Source organism: Struthio camelus, chromosome 1 (genome assembly GCF_040807025.1).
Source record: "Struthio camelus isolate bStrCam1 chromosome 1, bStrCam1.hap1, whole genome shotgun sequence".
Classification (NCBI taxonomy): domain Eukaryota; kingdom Metazoa; phylum Chordata; class Aves; order Struthioniformes; family Struthionidae; genus Struthio; species Struthio camelus.
The window spans coordinates 120,429,352-120,449,892 of NC_090942.1; the positions used below are offsets into that span (position 1 = coordinate 120,429,352).

Here is a 20,541-nt window from a genome sequence, read left to right on the forward strand (position 1 = left end):
GGGGAAGTCAAACTGTCATTTCAGATTTTGAATTCCTTTGTTCTGTTTTTTGATATATAAAGAAGATACTGTGTTGTAAATCAAAGAGGGTGGGGGGGGGGGTTAAGCTGTGAAGATGGCCTAATGCTTCAGAGGGAAATTAATTCTTTTGAAGGATCGATGTTTGTTGGCTGTATCACGTTGCAGAGCACCAAGAGCTAAACAAAGCAACCACAAACTGGAGATATGCTGCTGCAAGAGGATGATCAGCTCCTTTCAGATGGAAAAGGCCAAACATGTGAGGGCAGGTCAGAACGGGGACCCAGCCTGGCACAGGGAGGAGGGTGAATGAGGCTTGGGGATACCTGCGTAGTTCTGTGGGAAGAGGTGGGAGCTTACAAGGACCTTGTGCTTGTGAGCCCACCAGTGTGGGAGCTGCTCAGGGCATGGAGGGCAGGAGGACATGTAAATGCGTGCGCCAGCATTGGAGCCAGCATTAACGCCAGGTTCCTCATAAGAAGATGGTTATAAATTCTATTGGAAGAGAGCACATGATGGTGTCACAAACCACAGAAAAGGCAAGGAGGCTATGGGGGGAAGAGGCCCTGCTGGCCCAATCCCCTGGGGGCAAGCCCACGCCCATGACCCTCAGACCTAACTGGAACCACTGAAGATGTCCCTTTGCTCCCTGATGCTTCAGTGTCACCACCAACCCCTGTGACTTAGAGTATTCGTATGAACTCAGCAGGGTTACTACAGAGCACCTCCGGCTGCTGCTCCAGCTCAGTCTGTGCCCCAGCGCAGAGGAGGAACGCACCCTGGGTTCCCGGGGCTTTGCAGTGGCAACCGTAACCTCCGGGAGAGGCACAGTAAAAAATGTTTGGGGCTAGCCCCAGCTGCTTGCAGGGTGCACACACGTAGCAAGGGTCTGAGGGAGCTAAAAGCCAAACAGTAGCACTGAATATTATCTAGTGTTTGTGCCTGAAGTCATGCTTATTCGAGTTATGCTGGACGACTTTCGCCCACAGGGCGTCTGTGGGAGAGTAATATGGAGTACATGATGTTAAGTAATTCAACCCTCACTTAATATGTTTAACTCCTGTTGACTGGCCAACTCCAAAATTGCTGCTACGTGGTGCTCTCAAGTAGGCAAAAGTGGATAGGGAAATTACTGTTTGAATAAAATCGCTTGGTAGGCCTTTTTAACAAGTACAGATAGCTAGTGAGCTGCCGAGCAGAAGATTCTAAGGCGAGCAATGGCAGGCAACTTTTAGAAGGCAAATCAAAACAAAACAAACTCCTCTGCAAGGATTATTTGTCAGTGTGTTGTAACAGTGTACACTGATGGTAAATCCAAACCCTTTTCCCTCTATTCCTTGAAAGGGCAAGCAGACAGACATGCCAGACTGTAATGTTAAAACTTTTGGATCTTGAGGGAGAAAAAAAATTGATTAGCGGGACTAGGAACACTCTTTCCAGATTACAGGCATTTTCCTTCCTTCATCCTTAACATCAGCAGAACAAGACATACCCAGCTTGACTTGCAGTGAAAGGAAAATTTCCATTTTCTCTGTGTTGACTGAATGATTGCCTTGCTGAGAGAGCTGCTACTTTTAAATAAAACCTTTATTTTGTGGGAGGCTTATTTTATTATCTGCCAGAATAATAACCTGCATGCAAGTAACATAAATCAGAAGCAGCCAGCCAGCTAAGAAGCTATTTGAACAAACTAGAGGAGAAGTAACTGGAGCTGAATTTTCCAGGGGATGGTTCACTAATAGCCATTAGATGCAGTGAACAAAATGTATTCTTGTTTCGGAATTGAATTACAAGTATGTACGTGTAAGAGGCATACTGTATATCTGGCTCTTGGCTCTATCAGGCTCTTTGAAAGCATGAGTCAGCTCCAATAAAAAGCTTAAAATTCTCTTGTTTTTATGTGTGGATACTGGTAAGTGTTTCACTAGCTCAGGAGGGGGAAAAAAATTTGTTCCCTCCTGTCAGCTTTCCCATTTATTTACAGAAAGCTATGTTTGTCTTTTGCACTCCAATGACTGGTGCAAGGAACATGTATTTTTCATGATGATCTCGGAGAAATATGAGGCATTGTCACAAGGACAGATTAACAAATGCTTGGACAACGTGTGTGTGTGTGTGTGTATGTGTGTGTGTGTGTGTGTGTGTATAAAAAAAGATAAACACATTACTGCTTTTGCTCTTGGTCTGCTGTAACTGTGTAGTAACTTCATGTTGCATATTCTTTGAATTACATAGTCTGATTGAACGTTTCAAACCTAACAAATAAAAGGTTAACAGAGAATAGGGTGCTAGTTATTCTGCTCTGATAGTTCTCCAGACTATCACCATGGTATCAAACAACTCTATTACTAATTATGTTGCTAATAGCCCTCTGAAATTGGGTGTGGTGATACTCTTTTATCTATTCCTTCTTATTACAGACTGATAATTGAGGTAAAGCAGTCTAAGGTCCAGCTTGGAATGAAATTTCTCCTGTGGTTTTTATAGAGATAGATGCTTAAATCACATTTATCGTTGGTCTTAGCCAGCAAAATACCTGGGTCTTGCTCAAGAGGTCTGTGACAGAGTGAAGTATTGGATTTTGGGCGCCTGTGTCCTCTGCTGTTGGCCTTCCTGGCAGTGATTAAACTGCTTTTTATCAATAACGTTCCAGTAGTTAACTTCACGTGTAGTAATTTTGCCCCTGGCAGCGTTACTTCTCCTGATATGTGAGTTTTATATTTAAGTATGATTTGGTTTTGACTTGTAGAAGGTGTGCTAAGTCGTGGCTAGTGCACTGAAGTCATGCAGCCTTACCCCCTGCCAGAGCTGGACACTCCCTGCATCTTTTACATTCTCACTGAGACGTACTGGATTTCAAGCCTTGGAGGGCAGTATGCCAGTGGGGGAGGCCCTTCTGTGGGACGTTAAGTTTGTTAACAGAAGCACTGTGCTGAAGATTTAGCTTTTGTTCTTTGCCCTCTATAAGCAAATGAAATTTGACCATGTCATATACCTCTGTATTCTCACGAGCTTTATCCTCAGCGACAAATTATGACAGGAATATTTTGTAAGCAAGTTCCTTCATCACAGACCACCTGGCCACTGAAACGGTAAGGTCAGCACACTCTGTGAATTTTAACTGACTGACTGATGCAGGATTGCACAGGTCTGTAACCTCACAAACTGATTTACAGTTACGGCACTGCAAATGAAGTTACATTCTGTTTCACAAACTCCTTCTTCAGCTTATACCCTTGGTGAAAGAATTCCAAGGAAAGATTACTGTACGTTTTTAAAGTTTTAAACTTTATTAGACTTTATTTCAAATCCAGTTTGAGGTCACTGCTATATAGAAATACCGTACGGACATCAGAACAGAGTACAAATCAGCTTTCTCTGTATTAAAGGGGACTTCTAAAACGTACTTGATCAGCTTCCTTAAGATACTTCTAGTTTGTATGGGGCAAAGTGATTATTTTAGTAAATGCATTAAAATATTTTCACAGCTATGCCAAAACATTAAAAGAAAAAAAAAAATCAAGTGTTTTTTGACAAAAGTTCAGCTGTACAAGAAGCGTAAACAATTGTTTTCAGAATGATTACATTTCCTGGGTTACCATTAATAATATTCCAGGTAAAAATACTTTTCCCAGAATACAGGCACCTAACTTCAGCACAATGTCTCACAAGAAAGCCTGTGGCTGCCAATTCCATTTTACTAGTTCCACTACTTATCCTTACAAACACTTCACACAGCATATGACAACAGAGTCCCCTGGTACGATTCGTATAATCAATTTAGAGAGTAGTACTGATGTTCCTAAGTCAATCTCAAAAGATGCTCAGATCTCCCTGTGACCAGCTGAAGGAGTTTTGTTTGTTAAAGTAATTGAGAACTTAAATGTTGGCAAAGGAATTGATTATAATTAGGAAGGTGGTAATAGAGCCATAGTTAAAAGTACTGAGCATGGTCCCCTGCCTGCTGTCCCGTCTTGTGGCTTTCTCTAGGTTTTACTGTGAATCTTTTAAGGATTCGAACAAGATCGGGACATGATAAATTCTACATTTAAAGCACTTGTTGAAGAGAACGCAGTGTGCGCATTAGGTTGTGACCTCTGTTTTGATCGGTTAATGCACGCCAGTTGTCCCACCTGAGGACCTTTGCTGGGGTGCTGCTCCTACTTCCAGCAGATCTTGCCAGCTTCCCCCACCCGGACGGCTCCGCTGGCAACAAGCTGCAGGGCAGCGGGGAAGGCTCGGTGCTCGGCCTCCTTCACCCTTTCTGACAGGGTCTCCACCGTGTCACCAATCTTCACTGGAACTGCCTCTTGGAAAATGATAGCACCAGCATCAACTTCCTCCTGTAAAAGCAATAGCCAGAAAGTCTGCATGGTTGAAAGAGGAGTGAGATGGGCATGGATATATGGCAATTAATGTAATCCAGCTGGCTGAGGGATCTGTTTACCTTTCCGTTATTACAGGAAATATGAAGTTGGGCTAGTGTGAAGAATGCAGAAAGACACTGACACACTCATTGGCCTGTGAGGAATTAACAGAAGTGCAAATTCTCGAGGAGGAGGTAGGCAGAACAGCAGACAAGTCTAGCATTTCTATTATAGAAATCAACAAAAGCCGTGTTAACTGGGAACATGAGAGGCTAAATGGGACAAAATGCTGACATTTCAGTTCAGCACAGTGAATTAGCCAGCTTTGGCACAGAGCTGGCCGAGAGGACCCGGCAAATCTTTCTTTTGCATGCTAATGAGGCAGATCCCTCCTGTTTAGTTATTGCTTCTCAATACATTGCCACACAGTGAAGAAACCGTAAGTCACGTTATGGAGAAAGGCACGTACTTTTTCTATCTTGAAAAATACAGTTTTGTCTTTTTCCAAGAGAAAGCAAAAGTCATGAGAACAGATTTCAGAAGCAGTGGAAAAGGGGAGGATAATCTCAAGAACGGAGTTGAGGATGGGAGACTAGTTACAGCCAATTCTGAGAACTAAACAATATGGAAAAAAATGCTTATTTTCCAAGTTGGGAGATCTTTGGCTTCTGTTTTCTCAGTTTCTTGGCTTACATAAATTGTAAAGCCTTTCTCTGTTCCCACAAACAGGGGATCAGTTCTTAATGCTAAGCTTCTTGTGCCACTTCTAGTGCAACCAATATGGAAAGGAGGATGAACGATACTAAGAAGTTGGTGCTGTGTAGTAATAAAGATTTTGGGGTTAGCCAATGCCTTACATGAACTGGTACTCCCTACAACTGGTGGAACAGCAGCAGTGGGATACTTTAGGGAAGAAGTTAACTACGGTAAAGCTTAAACTCCCATCTAGTCTATTCACTTCCAGTTCTCTCTATAAGTACAGCAAACGAGCACCATATGGTCAATATGAGCCTAATCATTTTATAAGTGAACAAAGGTGAAAACGTATCAAACATCATAGCACAGGTGTTCCAAACAAACTTTGAGGTGAAAATTTTTAAGACTGGTTGACTCCGAAGGGAGAGAAAAAAAGTACTTACAGCTACAAAGTGTACAGTACAGCCTGTGACTCGGACTCCAGCTTGTAACACCAATTTGTGGGCGTTTGCTCCCTTAAAAGAAGGTAGTAGAGATGGGTGGATGTTCAGTATTTTCCCTAGAAAAGAATAAATGAGGTCATTGCCTTTTATCACGCAGCTTTACCAGAGTGTTTGAAGTATCATAATCATTAGAGGACAATTTGTTGGAAAAAAGCTTTTTTTAACATTAGAAAGTAAGCATTGTGAAAGTCAGTTAATGCTACTGACAGATAACCAGACCAAAGCATGTCAGAATTTCTCAGTTTCAGAAAATCAAAGACAACAATCAATTACAATTAATTGCATGGCTAAAGCATACTCATCCAGTGACCAATTACAATTTTTTTAATGTAGTCCTTTTCCTCAGAATCTTGTTCTTCTCTTTTTTGATCACAAGCACACACTCTTTCTTACAACACTCAATACCCAGGAGCAACTTAGTGCAGTTTCAAATGATGTAACAGACTCCTGTGAGAAGACAAAAATTCTCCCTAGACTTTTCCTCCACACCTGTTTTGGATTAATAAAAGACAACAGCTGCTCATCTACGAGCCCTTCTCTCTGCCCCTCCTCAAAACTACCACTACTTCCTTCCATGTGAAAAGTTGGCTGGGAGATCCTGAAGTTGCTAATGTTACCTTTAATGCTCAGCCAGGTGGGTCTGTTGTTACAACCCTGGGAAGCCTATACCTTACCTTTCCTGTAAAAGAGAAAGCATATGCCTTAGTTCCTAGCTAGCTTTAAAGTAGGAGAGAGCAGCTGTCAATGACCTCAGGATCTCATCACCATTATAGCAATGCTATAGTTGCACCATCAGGATACTTTCTTTCTCCTGGTATACTTCCCCTGTCTGTTCCTGATATGTCTGTGACAACTCACCCTGGAAAGTTTGGCCAGACTGAAGTCAGTGAAGTAAAGGTGCTTAACAGTGCTAGATCTTCCTTTAGTTTCAGTATAAACCCTTATGGGATAAAAAAAAAAAAAAAAAAAGTGACTATCGGTACTATTTATACCACAGCAAGGTACACCCACACTGTCTCTAAGTGCCTCCTGTTTAGGGAGACTATATGTCATCAGGATTCACTGAACACCATTTAAATGCCAAGCAGTAAGACTGAGCTGACGTATGCTGGCGGAGGCAGCAGTGTCCTGAAATAGAGACAAATGATTTCGTAACGTGAAGTGAAGGCCACGTCTGAGAGCACCGCGCATAACCCTGCACTTCCACTGCAGTAACGCATACGGATAGTGACCTGCACAGCTTAAAGAGGCAAATGTCTCAACTGATCTTCAACAATAGCTCTAATGTGTTTTGGCCCAAAATACCCCTTTTAAAGCATCAGCATATCCTTCCTTGCTGCCTGAGCAAAAAAGTATTGGGGACGGAAAGGTGAAAATGACACTCTGTACTTCTGTCTGTGTTTCTCTAGCTCCTCATTACAGTACCATCAGCAACTGCACTAAAGGAAGATGGAGCTGTTTTAAAATATCCTTTATATTTCGGTTCAGAATTAACATTTCAGGGCCGTAGAGCAAGAAAACGAGTTTCACAACTAACTTTGCTCTCCATGTCCCTGTGACTGTGGGAGAAAGGAATGTAAAAAGTTTTTGAGAGCAGCACAAGAATCAATTTTCCCTAGGCAGTCAGGTCAATTTGGGCTAGTCAGTGCCAACACACGCTGATGGGTCAGAGTCTTATGGCAGACTCCCATTAGCTGGTGCAGATCCCTGAGATGAACTGGATGTCTGAGCACACATCTAAGACCTCACTGAAGGATATTCTCGGTCAGACCTAAGGTCAGACCTGTTTTCAAATTCAGTTTGGTGCTGAATATTTTTAAATGAATTAGTGCAGATATCCTGCATTGGAAGAAAGTGCTCTCTCTTGCCCTCAGGCCATGTATACTGCAAGCCCTGCACCGTGCTGCATCAGAGCTGGAATCCCACACTGATTTTATCCATAAATCAGAGGAAACTACACTCATGCTTTATTTGCACAAGATTTCTGCGCTAGAGAAAGTTCTCCTCCGTCCTCTGCACAGATACTCCACCTGAAAGATGTCTCTAACATAGTGGGGGATTCCTCTCTCCTAACTACAGCTGTCTGGAATGCAGCCATTTACATCTCAGTCTTCCAGACTCCGTAATGAATGGAGAGAAAGGAGCAAAATTCATTTGACTTACTTTAGTTGACAGCTTTAGTGTAAAATGAATTGCCTCCTAGAAACGCCTGTTTTGCTCCACTGATTATAAAGAAAGGTTGGAGAATTAGCACAGGTGTAAAAGGTCTGTGTTGTAGACACACCCAGGGTAACACAAAAGTCACAGCGTGAACAATAAATGTTGCCTGGAGAGCTGCAGTTGAATAGGCTGGCCAGCCTGTAACTGGTAAGAGCAATAACTAGCATAAGTAACCGCGACTGAACCCAAACTTGAGCTAATAGTGAGAGGAGCAGCTGCTTCTGGGTGATTCAAAACTCCCTGAACAAGACAGAAGGAGATAAGAAAGGGAATGTTACAGCTGGGGGAGGAAGAGCAACCATGGAAGTAGGCAGAGGTGTTAGAGCCTCTAACAAAGAACTGGCTAAATTATACAGGGTGATCAGAACGGAGACCTTACGAGCACTTCCCATGAACAAGAGCTGAATCTGCCTGTGAAATATGCCACCCCCAGCTTCACACAGCTCCCAGGACACCTAACCAAAAGACTGGTGAGATCTTGTTAACAGGAACTGCATATCACTGCTTACTTTTGCACTTTTACATGCAGCCAGTGAACCTCATCTCTTAGAGGAAGAATTTCTCAGTGGCTGGATGTTCACCTGCCCACTACCAGCACTTACTCCTTAGGCAACAATTTGCCCTGCATGTTTGTAGAGGTCAAAAGTTTTCATAGCCCTACTTTACAAAATTTTCTAATAAATCAAAGATCACAAGATCTGCTTTTGACCTTGGCTTCCTCGAACTTCTCTGGAAATGATAAAGGAAAGGGAAAAATACTGGCTTTCCTCTTCTCATCCCTTTCCTTGCAGGATGGGAAGAGTTCAGTTTCTTACAAACCCAGAATTAATATGGTTCCTATTCTATAATATCCCCCATTTTCTTTTTTCCTGAGAGTGTGCTATAAAATTGCTTTGTTATGCATACATTAACTGTCCTTACCATCCCATTTTTTGACAAAAGGACCAGACAGTATTCGCATAAATCCAGCAAGACAGATCAGTTCAACTGAGAACTCTTCAAGGACTTTGTCAACTGCATTGTCAAATTCTGTGCGACTTTCATACAATTTATGGTCAATAACCTGCGATAATCCAAAAAAGGAAGAAATAGGGATAGGGGTTAATTTAATCTCGAGGCCTTAAGAACACAGTGAAATGGTACACTAGAGTGATAAACAAGAAACAACTAAATCTTCGCATGTGGCTAGAGCGGGGTGCACAAACATAACAACATGAGCAGATCATCAATGCATACGCTAGCAGACAAACCTGCAGTTTTTATTCATCTTAACACAGAACAGTCACTAGAATAAATAAGAGTTTTATCTGAATGGGCCTGTACTATAGTTTCCTGTACTTGTAGGCCCAAGCATTTGGACGCATTTTAACAACCTACAAATACAGGAAGCCCTTAAGATAACCTAAAGTCTGAGAATGATTTCACTCAATTTAAGGCCTCCGACTGTTTGAAATAGTTTGAACCTTTCCTAAATTTATATTATAAAATAGCCCCAGCTGCAAAAAGTCAATATAAGCAAGTTATATATTTCCCATTCAGCATACATTCCCGATTTTAAGCAGGAATAAGCTTCTCAGGAATAATAATATGCTTCTTACTTAAAACATGCATAGCCTTTAAATAAAAGTATCTTGTCAATCTCTGCAAGACTTACCATGTTAGCAACACTTAAATACCACAAAGTAGTTTTGAAAAACTGGAGCTAGCAGAAAATATGACAGCGTGCACTGAAAATATAGCCTAGCTCAACACTGGCCTGAACTCTCCTATGAACTACTCTGCTCCAGACTATTGCAAGGCGTTTCACTACTCAGTGCCTCTGTTTCACCACTCCCTCTCCCTCCCAATCACTGAGACTGTCAGCTCTCCAAGACTGAGATTTTTTTTCTCACTATATGTTTGTACTTTACCGGCATACCATGGCTATGTTTTAGTTGCGATCTCTGTATGCTCCCAAATAACAGAGAGCACTGCTAACAATCAGATACTGCTGCTATTTAAATTTATAGCAAAGCTTGCATTGGACCCAAATCTTCCACACCATTTTTAGTTATCCATGAAAAGTGAGTGGAAAATGATCCTAAGTCAGAACAGTAGCATTTCATGCCTGTAATGCAAATAGCTACACAGAGGGCATAGCAGTATCAAACTGGACCCAGTGACATTAAGGGAAACACACTTTGGCTTGAATGAATCCTGGAGAGATGAGTTTGAAGTGTTGCACCTGACATCTCCATTTCATTCAAATGAACTACTGTGTATGTTTAGCATGTAATTTTAAATTTAAATTCAGATAAAATATATCATTATTTTAGTACAAATGCACTACGGTTAAATAAATGACAAATTTTAAACTGGAACTGTAAAAGTTTTGCAACTGGTTTAATATAGTAACTGATCCCCAAACCATTAGGATTGCAAGTAACATCTCTGAGGGGAAGAAAAGCAAGTATTTTGTTTCCATATTAAGTAACTTGCCCAAGGACACAAAGTTTATGACAGACCAAAAAATAAAATACCAATAAGACCTCTTTTCAAATCATCTCTTACGCTAGCAAATCTTACAATCTCACAATACCTTACTGCTGTAATCACAGCTAATGAAGGCTAATTTTTAAAAGGTGAGAAATACTTACCCTTGTAGGAATACCAGCTCTTTCAGCTTTCTTTAGCCCCTCCACACCAGCTTTGTTAGAAACAACAAGAACTATTTGTGCGAAACTGGTGGGCTTCTTTGTGCTGTTTATGAGGGCTTCCAGGTTTGTGCCTATAAGTGAAAAAATAAGTCATGAATATCGAGTCATTCCTGGAGAATAAATATAGTTAACAATCAGAAGAGGTTTCAAATAAGCAGCAATGTAGGTGAGACCCAATCCAAAAAACACTGCAACAACAGTAATACTTTTTTCATTCATCTTTCTGAAAAGTGAATTTGACACCTGGAGACTATGCGAGAGCTACAGGGCTTTTACTAGCAATTACATTTGTAAACTGTAATTTCTGGAATAGAAATTACAGTCTATTTCTTACATGTGAGAATGCTGGAAATTCTGGGAGTGCCGATATGGCAAGAGGAAATTCTGGTCTGTTAGTAAGATTGTTCTGCTCTCCCTATAATCCAATGCAACGGTTGCTTGAACCTAGAGACATGCAGAAATTAGTAGATAAAAAGAACAGAGATGCAATTCATAGTCAATTTGCAGCACAGGATGAAGATCATTCTGTTTCTGATTGAAATTAACCTGAGGGCAAAATCTATTCTGCCTGTTACTGAGCTTTAAAAGCCTGTAGGAAGCTCATCAAAGTCTCCGTGGAGACTTGCAAAGACTTCCAGACATTTTGATTCTGAGTTGGAGCCCCATTTTCAATAGTCTGTGATGTATGTTGTAGTGAAGAATATAAACTCTCACCTGTTCCAGAGATAAGGACAGCAACCTTCACTTTGTTTGTTTGGATTTTGCCTTGGATATGGCTGTGCACAGTCAGTGACCTATTTGTTTGCAAGGCTTGAAGCAGATTATGGACTTTAACATGGGCAGAGCCTGAACGCATAAAAGACAAAAAAAACACATTTAAATAAAGGGAGAAATACAGAGGACAGAAAAGTATCCACGAAAAGACTGACTAGTGGCATTGCTTTACTTCTTGTCATGTGACATCTGACATATTTGACAGACTAAGACAGAAGTCTCCAGGACTGTCATTTTAATACCTTATGGACAAAAGCCATGGAGGTGCCAACGCTGGAGACTCACCAGATAAGGAATTTAGCTCTACAGTTTTTCAAGGAAAATAAAATTCTAGTAACCTTTTTGTAAGGAGACAACTTTCCCGATCAGCCAGGCCGCCTCGTGTCTCTGTATGTCCTTGAGAACCTGCTGAGCCAGCTCCTTCTGTACCACCAACACTGTGCCAATCCCGCAATTAAATGTCCGAGCCATCTCCTCCTCAGAGAGATTCCCTTCTTTATGGAGCCAGCTAAAGATTTCAGGAATCTTCCAACTAAGAGCATCTGAAGAGAATTGAAAATACAAGTGAAGAGTGAAAATCACTCTCTGTGCACAAATACGAAAATTATTAGAGTGTCAAGAGACAAGACCTCGATGCAAACACAGACTTTAAGTCCCACAGCAGCATCAGCGCCAGTTGAACCTGCCTCCATCATGAAAACAAGATGTCTTTTCCTTCTGTACTAAACAAGACTTGGGAGTAGAAATAAGTGCCACTCATGGAAGAAATTAATCATATTGCTCCACTGCAATCCATTCATGAGTAATTCAAAATGGGCTCTGAAGCTGTCTTTGGAAAATCCTCTTCCTGAAGTTGACGACTCCGCTTGCAGAGAAACTACTGTACAAGGACTGCCTTAACTCTCGCAATATAGAGCACTTCTCCCAGTTCTGACAAGGTAAGGATGACCTAAAGCAGCACGAGAAATACTTCAGGACAAGCCAGTGTTAACGGAACTCCAAAGACAGTAATTTCTTTCTTGTGGTATTATCCTCATTTTTATATGCAGGTATCCACTCTGGATCCCCGTCTAACTGACAGGTGGAAACATGATTTACTATATGAAGCACTGGACTTGATAGCAGTTCCCTTATTTTATTCTACAACCCAATGAACACTGTATAACCTATAGTAGGTCACTTACCTTTCCATATTTACCTTTCTCCATGAGCAATTAGATACTATTTCCAACCTACCTGATGAGGTTGTGGTGAGGATTAATTAAAGTATGCAGAATACCTTGATATCCTCATAACTTGTGAGCTACTAACTATATCTGAATGCCAATCAAATCCATGAGTGTGATTTAAATAGCAATAATCTTGCAGGATACTGCAAATGGTACCATTTTACTTTGTTTCAGTTTTGAAAGTACACATATAGTTTCCTAACAAATGTAACCCAAAACGCCATCAGAGGAAGTGACTCTGAAATGTTTCAACTGGCTCCTGTTTCAGGCGCAAGGAGAAATTCAATAATAATGAAGTAAAAAAAGCAAACTGATTTCTAGACAGGCAAGTCCACCTCTTGCAGTGTAACTCAGTTCATATGGCATGATGTACGCAGGCTTCCATACCCATCCCTATTAACATGTGCATGTTTGTACAGCATCCCTTTCTATATCTCACCTAAAACGACACCAAATGACTCTGGCAGAACTCTGGGGATGTTTTCCAGCAAGCCCCCTCCAGTGATGTGGGCACAGGCTTTCACGTGGCCTGAGCGAAGGACAGGCAACAGGGTCTTGCTGTAGATCCTAGTTGGGGTTAACAAGAGCTCGCCTGTAGATGAAGGAGGATGAAAAAAGACCAGTTACAACACAGAAAGAAATGTTAATCAATATCAAATCAAGGAAATCTCAAAATATTAATTTACTGGATACTAATGGGCAAGCATTTTATTACAGAGAAAAAGACAACGTCTGCCTCTTGCAGCATACAATTAGTTATTTATTTTTCCCTCCCTAATTTCTTTCTGGCATATTTGATTCACGGGAAAAGGGAAAATGAGAACATCTTCAGGAATGGAATAAATTTTTAGTGCCTTAGAAAACTTACAAAAAACAAAAAAAAAAACCAAAGGCACAGACAAAACAATAGTGTGACATACACCTGCTCAGAAGTTCAAAGGAAGAAACTGTATTAGAAGCAGTACCTAAAGTCTGATCACCAGAAATGCCAACTGGAGAGGAGAAATCTAACGATGACTTTTCAACAATCTTCCTTACGAGGCTAAATCCATTGCTGTGAACCCCGGAAGAAGCTATTCCAATAACTATATCCCCATCAGCAATTCTGTCCAGCTGGGGCAGCATCTGCCCTCGTTCCACTGCGCCAACGGCAAAGCCAGCCAAGTCATATTCTCCAGGTGGATACATGCCTGGCATTTCAGCAGTTTCTCCTCCTGTGAGAACCAAAAGAAAGGGAAAAGAGGTGTTGGAAAACCACCGGAATTAATGTGCATATCATTTATCAAAGCTTCAGACACCTAAGGAGTTAATGGACTAGATTTTTTAATTAGATATACAAATATTAAAAATAATTAAAATCACACATGTGACACACATCTTTCCAGTGAACAGGCAGTAGCAAACTGGGAAATAACATTTCCTCCCTCACTGTGACAACCAGTATCAAATTACTGTGCATCCATGTTTACACATAGGATTTTTTTGAAGGACTCTGATATTGATCAAATATTACGGTTTCTGTCCTAGTAAGTATCTGAGCCCTAAGACTGCACTGGAATTCTGTGCTCAGGAGGTAAACATGATCCATGCCTTTAAAATAAAAGCATTTATGTAGTGCTTCCTATTTTCAAATTTCTACCAAGCTTAACATTCTCCATGAGAAAGCCACAAGACACAAGAAACTCATACAAGGACATCAGAGGCACAAAACAGTTAGTAGTCTCACTTGCCTTCATCAAGATTTTGTATATACCACTGTTCTGCCTGCTAGTCATGTCCACGACCTGGGCATCATTATCACCTCAGGTCTCAACATCTAAGGTGTTCAGATCGTTTTGGCAGAACACCTCTAAAATTAGAGGGCCTTTCCTACCCATCCATGCAGCTGAACTTGTTGTCTAGGCTATCATCTTACATCCTGATTATTAGAACATCGACTTGCTTTGTCCTGAAAAACATGTTTTGTCCTGCTGACTTCATTCAGAATGCAGTTTGAAATGGTAATTTTCCTAGTTTGCGTAGGAATCCGTAACTTTGCTCAGACAGCATTATCTCTCTCTATGCACCCAGCACTGGCTCCCTTCCTCTGTCTTAGCAGGTATAAGCTGACGGTCTTCACTTCTCAAGGCCTCTGTTCTACCTGTTCTGTCTCATTCAGTCTGCAGAGGGGATCTGGCTGTGTTTGGCAAATTAAATCAGCGTTTATTGCCCACCCTGAAGTTTTTCAAACAGGCATCTCCACACTTTCCCCTCATACCTGCAAGAAACCCTCCCCAGCTATCCTCAAAGCTACATCGTTATTCTCCTTCAGATTCCCCGCTAGTCATGATGCCCACAGGCAACAACTTGACAATGATTAAGTTGCCGTTATGTTATGACCTCTGCCCAACAGGCGGACCAGTGCTGTCTTGTTTTTCCTTTGCACTCACCAGCCTTCATTCAATACAGAACTCATCTGTTTCAAAAAAAGTCTCCCTGGAGGAGCTCCAAGTCTACCTGAGTAATCTGGGAAGCTGCCTTTGTGCTCAGTGCTAGGGGGAAGATTTAACTCTTTGGAACCTTTCCCAGGTTTCTACATTACATTGCTATAACCAACTTTAAAAGCAAAGTTCATATGAAAAGGTGGTATTTGCTTAGATACATTGGTTTAGAACTGTATTTAGTCACACTGGTGCAAAACCAAGCACGTAGATAAGCCCTTCAGTACCTCACTGTTAAGCGGTGTGAGCTTACGGTGGTCGAGCTGCATATTCTGCTACTGTAGATACACAAGACAAGAATTTAGGAGCATGCTTCAAACAAGACTTTGATGCGATGATACTATACAAGGATAGACTTGCCCGGTGAAATTAATGCGTTAAGCTGGAGAACAAACTGAAATCTATTTTAATGCTCCAGGCTACAATAAAATGTTTCCTCCTTAGGTCTGGAGTTATTGCATCATCTCTGTTCCTTTCTGGGAGTGCCATAAATTTGAAGAACAAATCATGGTTGCTTCATTTATGAGTTCTGACTTTTGTAGTCCTCTGTAGTTTTAAAGCTTTCCAATGGGAAATAAAATCTTGAAGTTTCAGTAAGTAATTTCATAGTAAGACATTACATGAAATGTACTTATGTTAAAGTATGAACGGTCTGATTATATTCAATAAACTGAGAGAACATCTTAAGGCAAATATAAAGCTGACAAACAGTTCACGCAGAAAAAAATTAAAACAAAATGTAAGTTGCCTCTTGTTCAAATTTTGTAAAATTCCTTCAAAATAAGACATTCCCATTTAGAATAGAGTTTGTTACTAAATTTCTTAAAGAAGAAGGAAAAAAAGAGGACAAAGTTACAGTCGGACCGATTTTAAACTGGAAGGTTGCTAAAGAGCAAGATATTTGAACACTCATTTTTACTCTTGGATGAAAAGTCATTTTGAAAAATTATGGTAATTCCACAAATATGTTTTTTACAAAAGAGGAGAAAAAAATCAAACGGAGTAAACTGAATTTTATCGGTTTCATAGCTTTAAAACTTACATCTGTGTTGTAGTCCTTTTATAAACTAAAGATTTATACAAAATTATCTTTTTTCACTGACCTAGAAATATTTTCATTGAGTTGGACCATTTTAAAGTTATATTTTTTAAGCTTCACAAGTGCATTATTGTATTATTTTCACGGATAACTAGATCATTGTATACCAGAATACATTTCTAATTTATGAGTAAAATGTATTATGCAGCTGTATTATCGGGAAAGGAAAATGCTCAAATTTGAGTCTTAACATACTGGAATATGCTGGTTTCGGTGAAACAAATCTTCAGCGAGTCTTCATCAGACAAATAGTTTTCCGAGGACTGTAACTAATGAAACCTGGTTTCCTTTACATTTCTGTCTTGTGGTTACCTTTTATGTCTAAAGCAGCAGCAAGCTCCAGCTAAAGCTTTTCCTGCATTCATAAGGACATTCTCTGGCTGTCTAGTTTCATAACACTTGTGGGAATGCAATTTCTATGCAATCTCTACCTTCCCTGTCAAATTTGGTTAAAATCAACCAAGAAGTTCAAAAGATAATATGCACGCACACAGGGACACACACGTGCACATGCACAGTAACACATGCAAATCTTGTTTCTAGGGGAAAGCTTTCGGATTTCCTTTAGGATAACAGATAAAACAACCTTCTGAAATGTTTAAAAATTTACTTGAAAAATACAAAGAGTTAGAACACATGAATTGTTAGTTTTCTGGGTAGCTGTTATATTTACAAAGTTGAATGAAAATATACGAATAAGAAAAGTAATAGGCAGATTCCTGAGCTAATGGCAACATCTGTAAAGTACTGCCTTCTTCCAGTGGGTTGGGACTATGTTCTCTGAAGGCAAAAACACGTGTTAAGTTTTTTTTAACTTCTCTGAGAATCTTTAAATAGAGTAGGAAGACAAACACATTAAAACTAGTTATAAAGAGGCTGCATGCAGTTTTTCACATCGTTCAAAGAAAGAGAGCGTTCATACCCAACAGAGCACATCCTGCCTTTTTGCAAGCTTCGGCTATTCCTGCAATGACACCCTGAGCCACTTCAACATCAAGTTTACCACAGGCAAAATAGTCAAGGAAGAAGAGGGGCTCTGCTCCTTGAGCCAGGATGTCATTGACACACATGGCAACCAGGTCCTGACCTATGGTGTCATGTTTCTTACACACTTGTGCGATCTGCAAAACACAGCGAGAGAGCCCGTTTGTTAGCTCTGAGAAACTGGAACACGAGCGCAGAGAGTCTGCCGCGGAACGGCATCAAAATCACGCTGTTATTCTAGGTGCTTTCTGAGACGCATCCTCAGCTATTATCATCTCTGTGAGCCTGTCCTAAAATTTTATTTTAGGAATTGTTCCCTTCTTAATTGGCAAGGACAAAAGGCCCTTTATGGAAGGGGACTGAACCGGAAGGAGTTTCACTGCAGTGTGTATAAACACAGTAGCAACTGTATAATTTAATGGTTTTCCCATGAGTAACTTTTTTGAGGACAGAGATTCTACCTCAGTGGAGTCCCTGATTATGTACTTAATATTAAAAACGAGTAATTTTAAACATCATTTCAAACAGGGATAGTCACATGCTGAAAGTTAAACATATATTTAATTATTCTGCTGAACTGACACCTGAAGGAGGGCAATCTCATTTTTTATTCCCTTTTTTGACATACTAATGGGTGTCTTTTAACACAACACCTATTTTGAATTATCTTCTATTAATAACATGGGCACCGATGTGATTAAGCATTTTTGCTTCTCTGCTATGTTTCTTGCTTTACACGGGTTTTCAGATTACCTTGAGTTTTGTGCCAACACCATCAGTTCCAGATACCAAGATAGGATCTTTGTAACCAGCTGCTTTCAAATCAAAGAGGCCAGCAAATCCTCCAAGTTCCGCATTGCAGCCTGCCAGCCGGAAAAAGAAGAAAGTACTAAACTTCTGCTTTCATGGGTAGAAACGAGGATCGCCAAAACACGAGTGAAATTCTTTCTGAAGTCTGTCACAATTACTTTGCTTTGCCACCAGGAAACTTTCCTCTGACATTTAGGGCCTCATCACAGAGCCACAGGAGTTCCTAATCCTCTTGTCTGGTTTTTTCTTATCATTATCTGAGGCTAAAATTCCAAAGCTTTGTGATTGAACATCGAATAATTACTGCGATGGATATGTTTCACCCTCGCACTTAACATTTTTCTGAAAAACAGACAAGGAATTGTTGTAATACTTTGAAGCCCACTACTTTCTAGGAGAAGGTGATAACTAGACATTTTCCTACTGAAATCCTTTCTCTTTGTTAATACTGCTACTTATGGTATATAAATAAGACTCTCTGTTCTTAAGATTTAAGTATGCTAATCTTAAAACTAAAATTGGTTGACTCCTAAGAGTGAAACAAACATGAGTGGAAAATACAATGAAAGTCAAGACATGATTAGTGGTGCTAGTGTGCATGTTTATTGATACATATTTCTCTCTCTACACGTATCTGACGTTATTTGAAGGTTCTCAGTTAATCTGAAGTAAAAGGGTTACTTAAAAAATGACTGGTGTTCTAAACCTATCGTAAGAATTACAAAGACTTGCTAGAGCAAGATATGCCCGAGACCACAGCAAAAGAGGAAGGGCTGGTCCTGTTTTATCCAAGCAAAGGTGCGTCTTCCATGTCTAGCTCAAGTAATTCCTGATAGTATCTCCGAGGAATTCTACCTCTTCTACAGCTTTCTAAACGTTTATGTACAAAAATCGTACAGCACGTTCTGTGCAAGAACTGACAACCCATGTAATGAAAAACAGCAGTAAGCAGCAGGATTTTCCCTTGTATTTATCCTTTTAGAGTGCTGAACTGTATTCTCTAATGTCCTTAGTGCACGTGGAATTCAGGAGATACGTTTTAGAGCCATTTTGACAAGCAACTCTGTAAATTTAAGGAACTACATTTTGAAGAAGTCAAGGGTGTATGCTTAACCCAGCAAATTCTTGCATAATCTGGAAATGCGCAGAGCACATAAATATAAGCATTTATATCAACATAAAGATTAAGCGATAAGCCTACTTGCCATGAACTGACTGAAAGAGGAATAAAAGGAACAAATCTTACCTGACCTTGATGTGGCTGCAGCTAGGGGTTTAATTTTCTGAACCAAAGTATTCCCTGCTGCGATGTCTACCCCACTGTTTTTGTAAGTCAGGCCTCTGAAAGATTAAAATGTTATGGCAATTGATTACTGAATATACAAATCTACACTTTAAAATAATATTTATTTTCTTGCATCCCTAAGGGGATTAACCATTCAGAATCCTATTCTGCTGTCAAGACCATTAGTTTCCTACTTGTACAGTCCCTTTGCTCATAAAAATGATTTCTAATTACTGCAGTACTGTACAAGCATTACATGGTATTGATTAATAGTAAAAATCAATAAATCAGATAGATCACACGTTTCAGGCAGGCTCAAGGATTCAAAGGTCGACCTTTTTGCTGCTTAGAACCTGACCTCACACATAGACCCAAAGATAGGGAGTACTATCCTGAAGAAACAAAACTTCATGGATTTGAACCACAGAGAGTTTGCCATGAGCAGTAGTCAAATGTTTTCAGATATCTCAAAGGCAGCGTAAGAGCATCAGCATCACTGCTCTGGCTATCCCTGTCAAATACAATGATTAAAAAAAAAATTTTTCCTGTAAGACAGGTAGAATAATGGGTTTGATTCTTCAAGGTTTCAGAATCTCCTCTGGACACCCAAGCCTCCACAGCACTGTTCCTATATTCAAAATTAAATGTACACAGACAATGTAAATCAGAACATCTCAGCACCTTGCAGGATCAAGCTCAAATTAGCTTTTCAAAACAGAAGTATCGCAGAAATCAGTATTCCTCTATGATACTTAAAAAGTTTTAAAACTGTAGCTTAAAGCTTGCCTCTCTTTATCACCTTGAATGATAGCACCACAAAACCAATTGTACCTCTTTTCTACCTCTATTGACTTTCTGCTAAAATATTTTTAAAAACCTAATATTTAAAAACATCAATTTCTAAGGTCCAATGTAGCAAACTAGAAAGAAATGTCCAAGAGCTCTGGTTCGGTTTTGCATACAGTTACACAAAACAGAAAGCACACCAGTGAATTGGTGGATATAATTTGCATTCTAAGCGTGTTCACGCAACTGTGTGGGGACATAAAGTATCGCCCCATATTCACAGAGGAACCTTTTCACTTCTGAGATAGTGAATTTAGCGACTTTTAATTCTTAGTTGTACCAAATGAACCTGATTCCAGTTAAGCAGTCATTATTCCTGTACCATCAATGGCATGAACCAAGCTACGTTATGGCTATTTTAGCTCTCTTACTGATGTGATTCAGGATTAGTTTTAATTCTAAAGGTGAAGCACACCATTAACAAAGGCAGCTACTACAAAACAGCTGGTCAAATAGCTGCGCTATCAGGAAAGTACAGAGATATCTGCACACACATTACATTACTGCTCAAAAATTTGCAAGAAGAAAATAATT

At 40.1% G+C, this 20,541-nt stretch overlaps 1 protein-coding gene across 3 annotated transcripts in view; it reads right to left on the reverse strand.

Moving 5' to 3' along the window:
• Window positions 1-3,285: 3,285 nt before the first annotated feature.
• Window positions 3,286-20,541, reverse strand: part of GART (phosphoribosylglycinamide formyltransferase, phosphoribosylglycinamide synthetase, phosphoribosylaminoimidazole synthetase) — a 40,454-nt gene continuing 23,198 nt past the window's right edge. For all 3 annotated transcript variants that reach the window (XM_009667593.2, XM_068912898.1, XM_009667591.2), the window contains exons 12-22: window positions 19,123-19,217; window positions 17,820-17,929; window positions 17,005-17,203; window positions 13,469-13,717; window positions 12,943-13,095; window positions 11,613-11,816; window positions 11,215-11,346; window positions 10,441-10,571; window positions 8,726-8,867; window positions 5,525-5,640; window positions 3,286-4,361 (exon numbers count right to left, since the gene is read on the reverse strand). In XM_009667593.2, coding sequence (XP_009665888.1) covers window positions 4,179-4,361; window positions 5,525-5,640; window positions 8,726-8,867; window positions 10,441-10,571; window positions 11,215-11,346; window positions 11,613-11,816; window positions 12,943-13,095; window positions 13,469-13,717; window positions 17,005-17,203; window positions 17,820-17,929; window positions 19,123-19,217 — 1,714 coding nt within the window. In that variant the 3' untranslated portion in view covers window positions 3,286-4,178. The remainder of the gene's footprint in view (window positions 4,362-5,524; window positions 5,641-8,725; window positions 8,868-10,440; window positions 10,572-11,214; window positions 11,347-11,612; window positions 11,817-12,942; window positions 13,096-13,468; window positions 13,718-17,004; window positions 17,204-17,819; window positions 17,930-19,122; window positions 19,218-20,541) is intronic.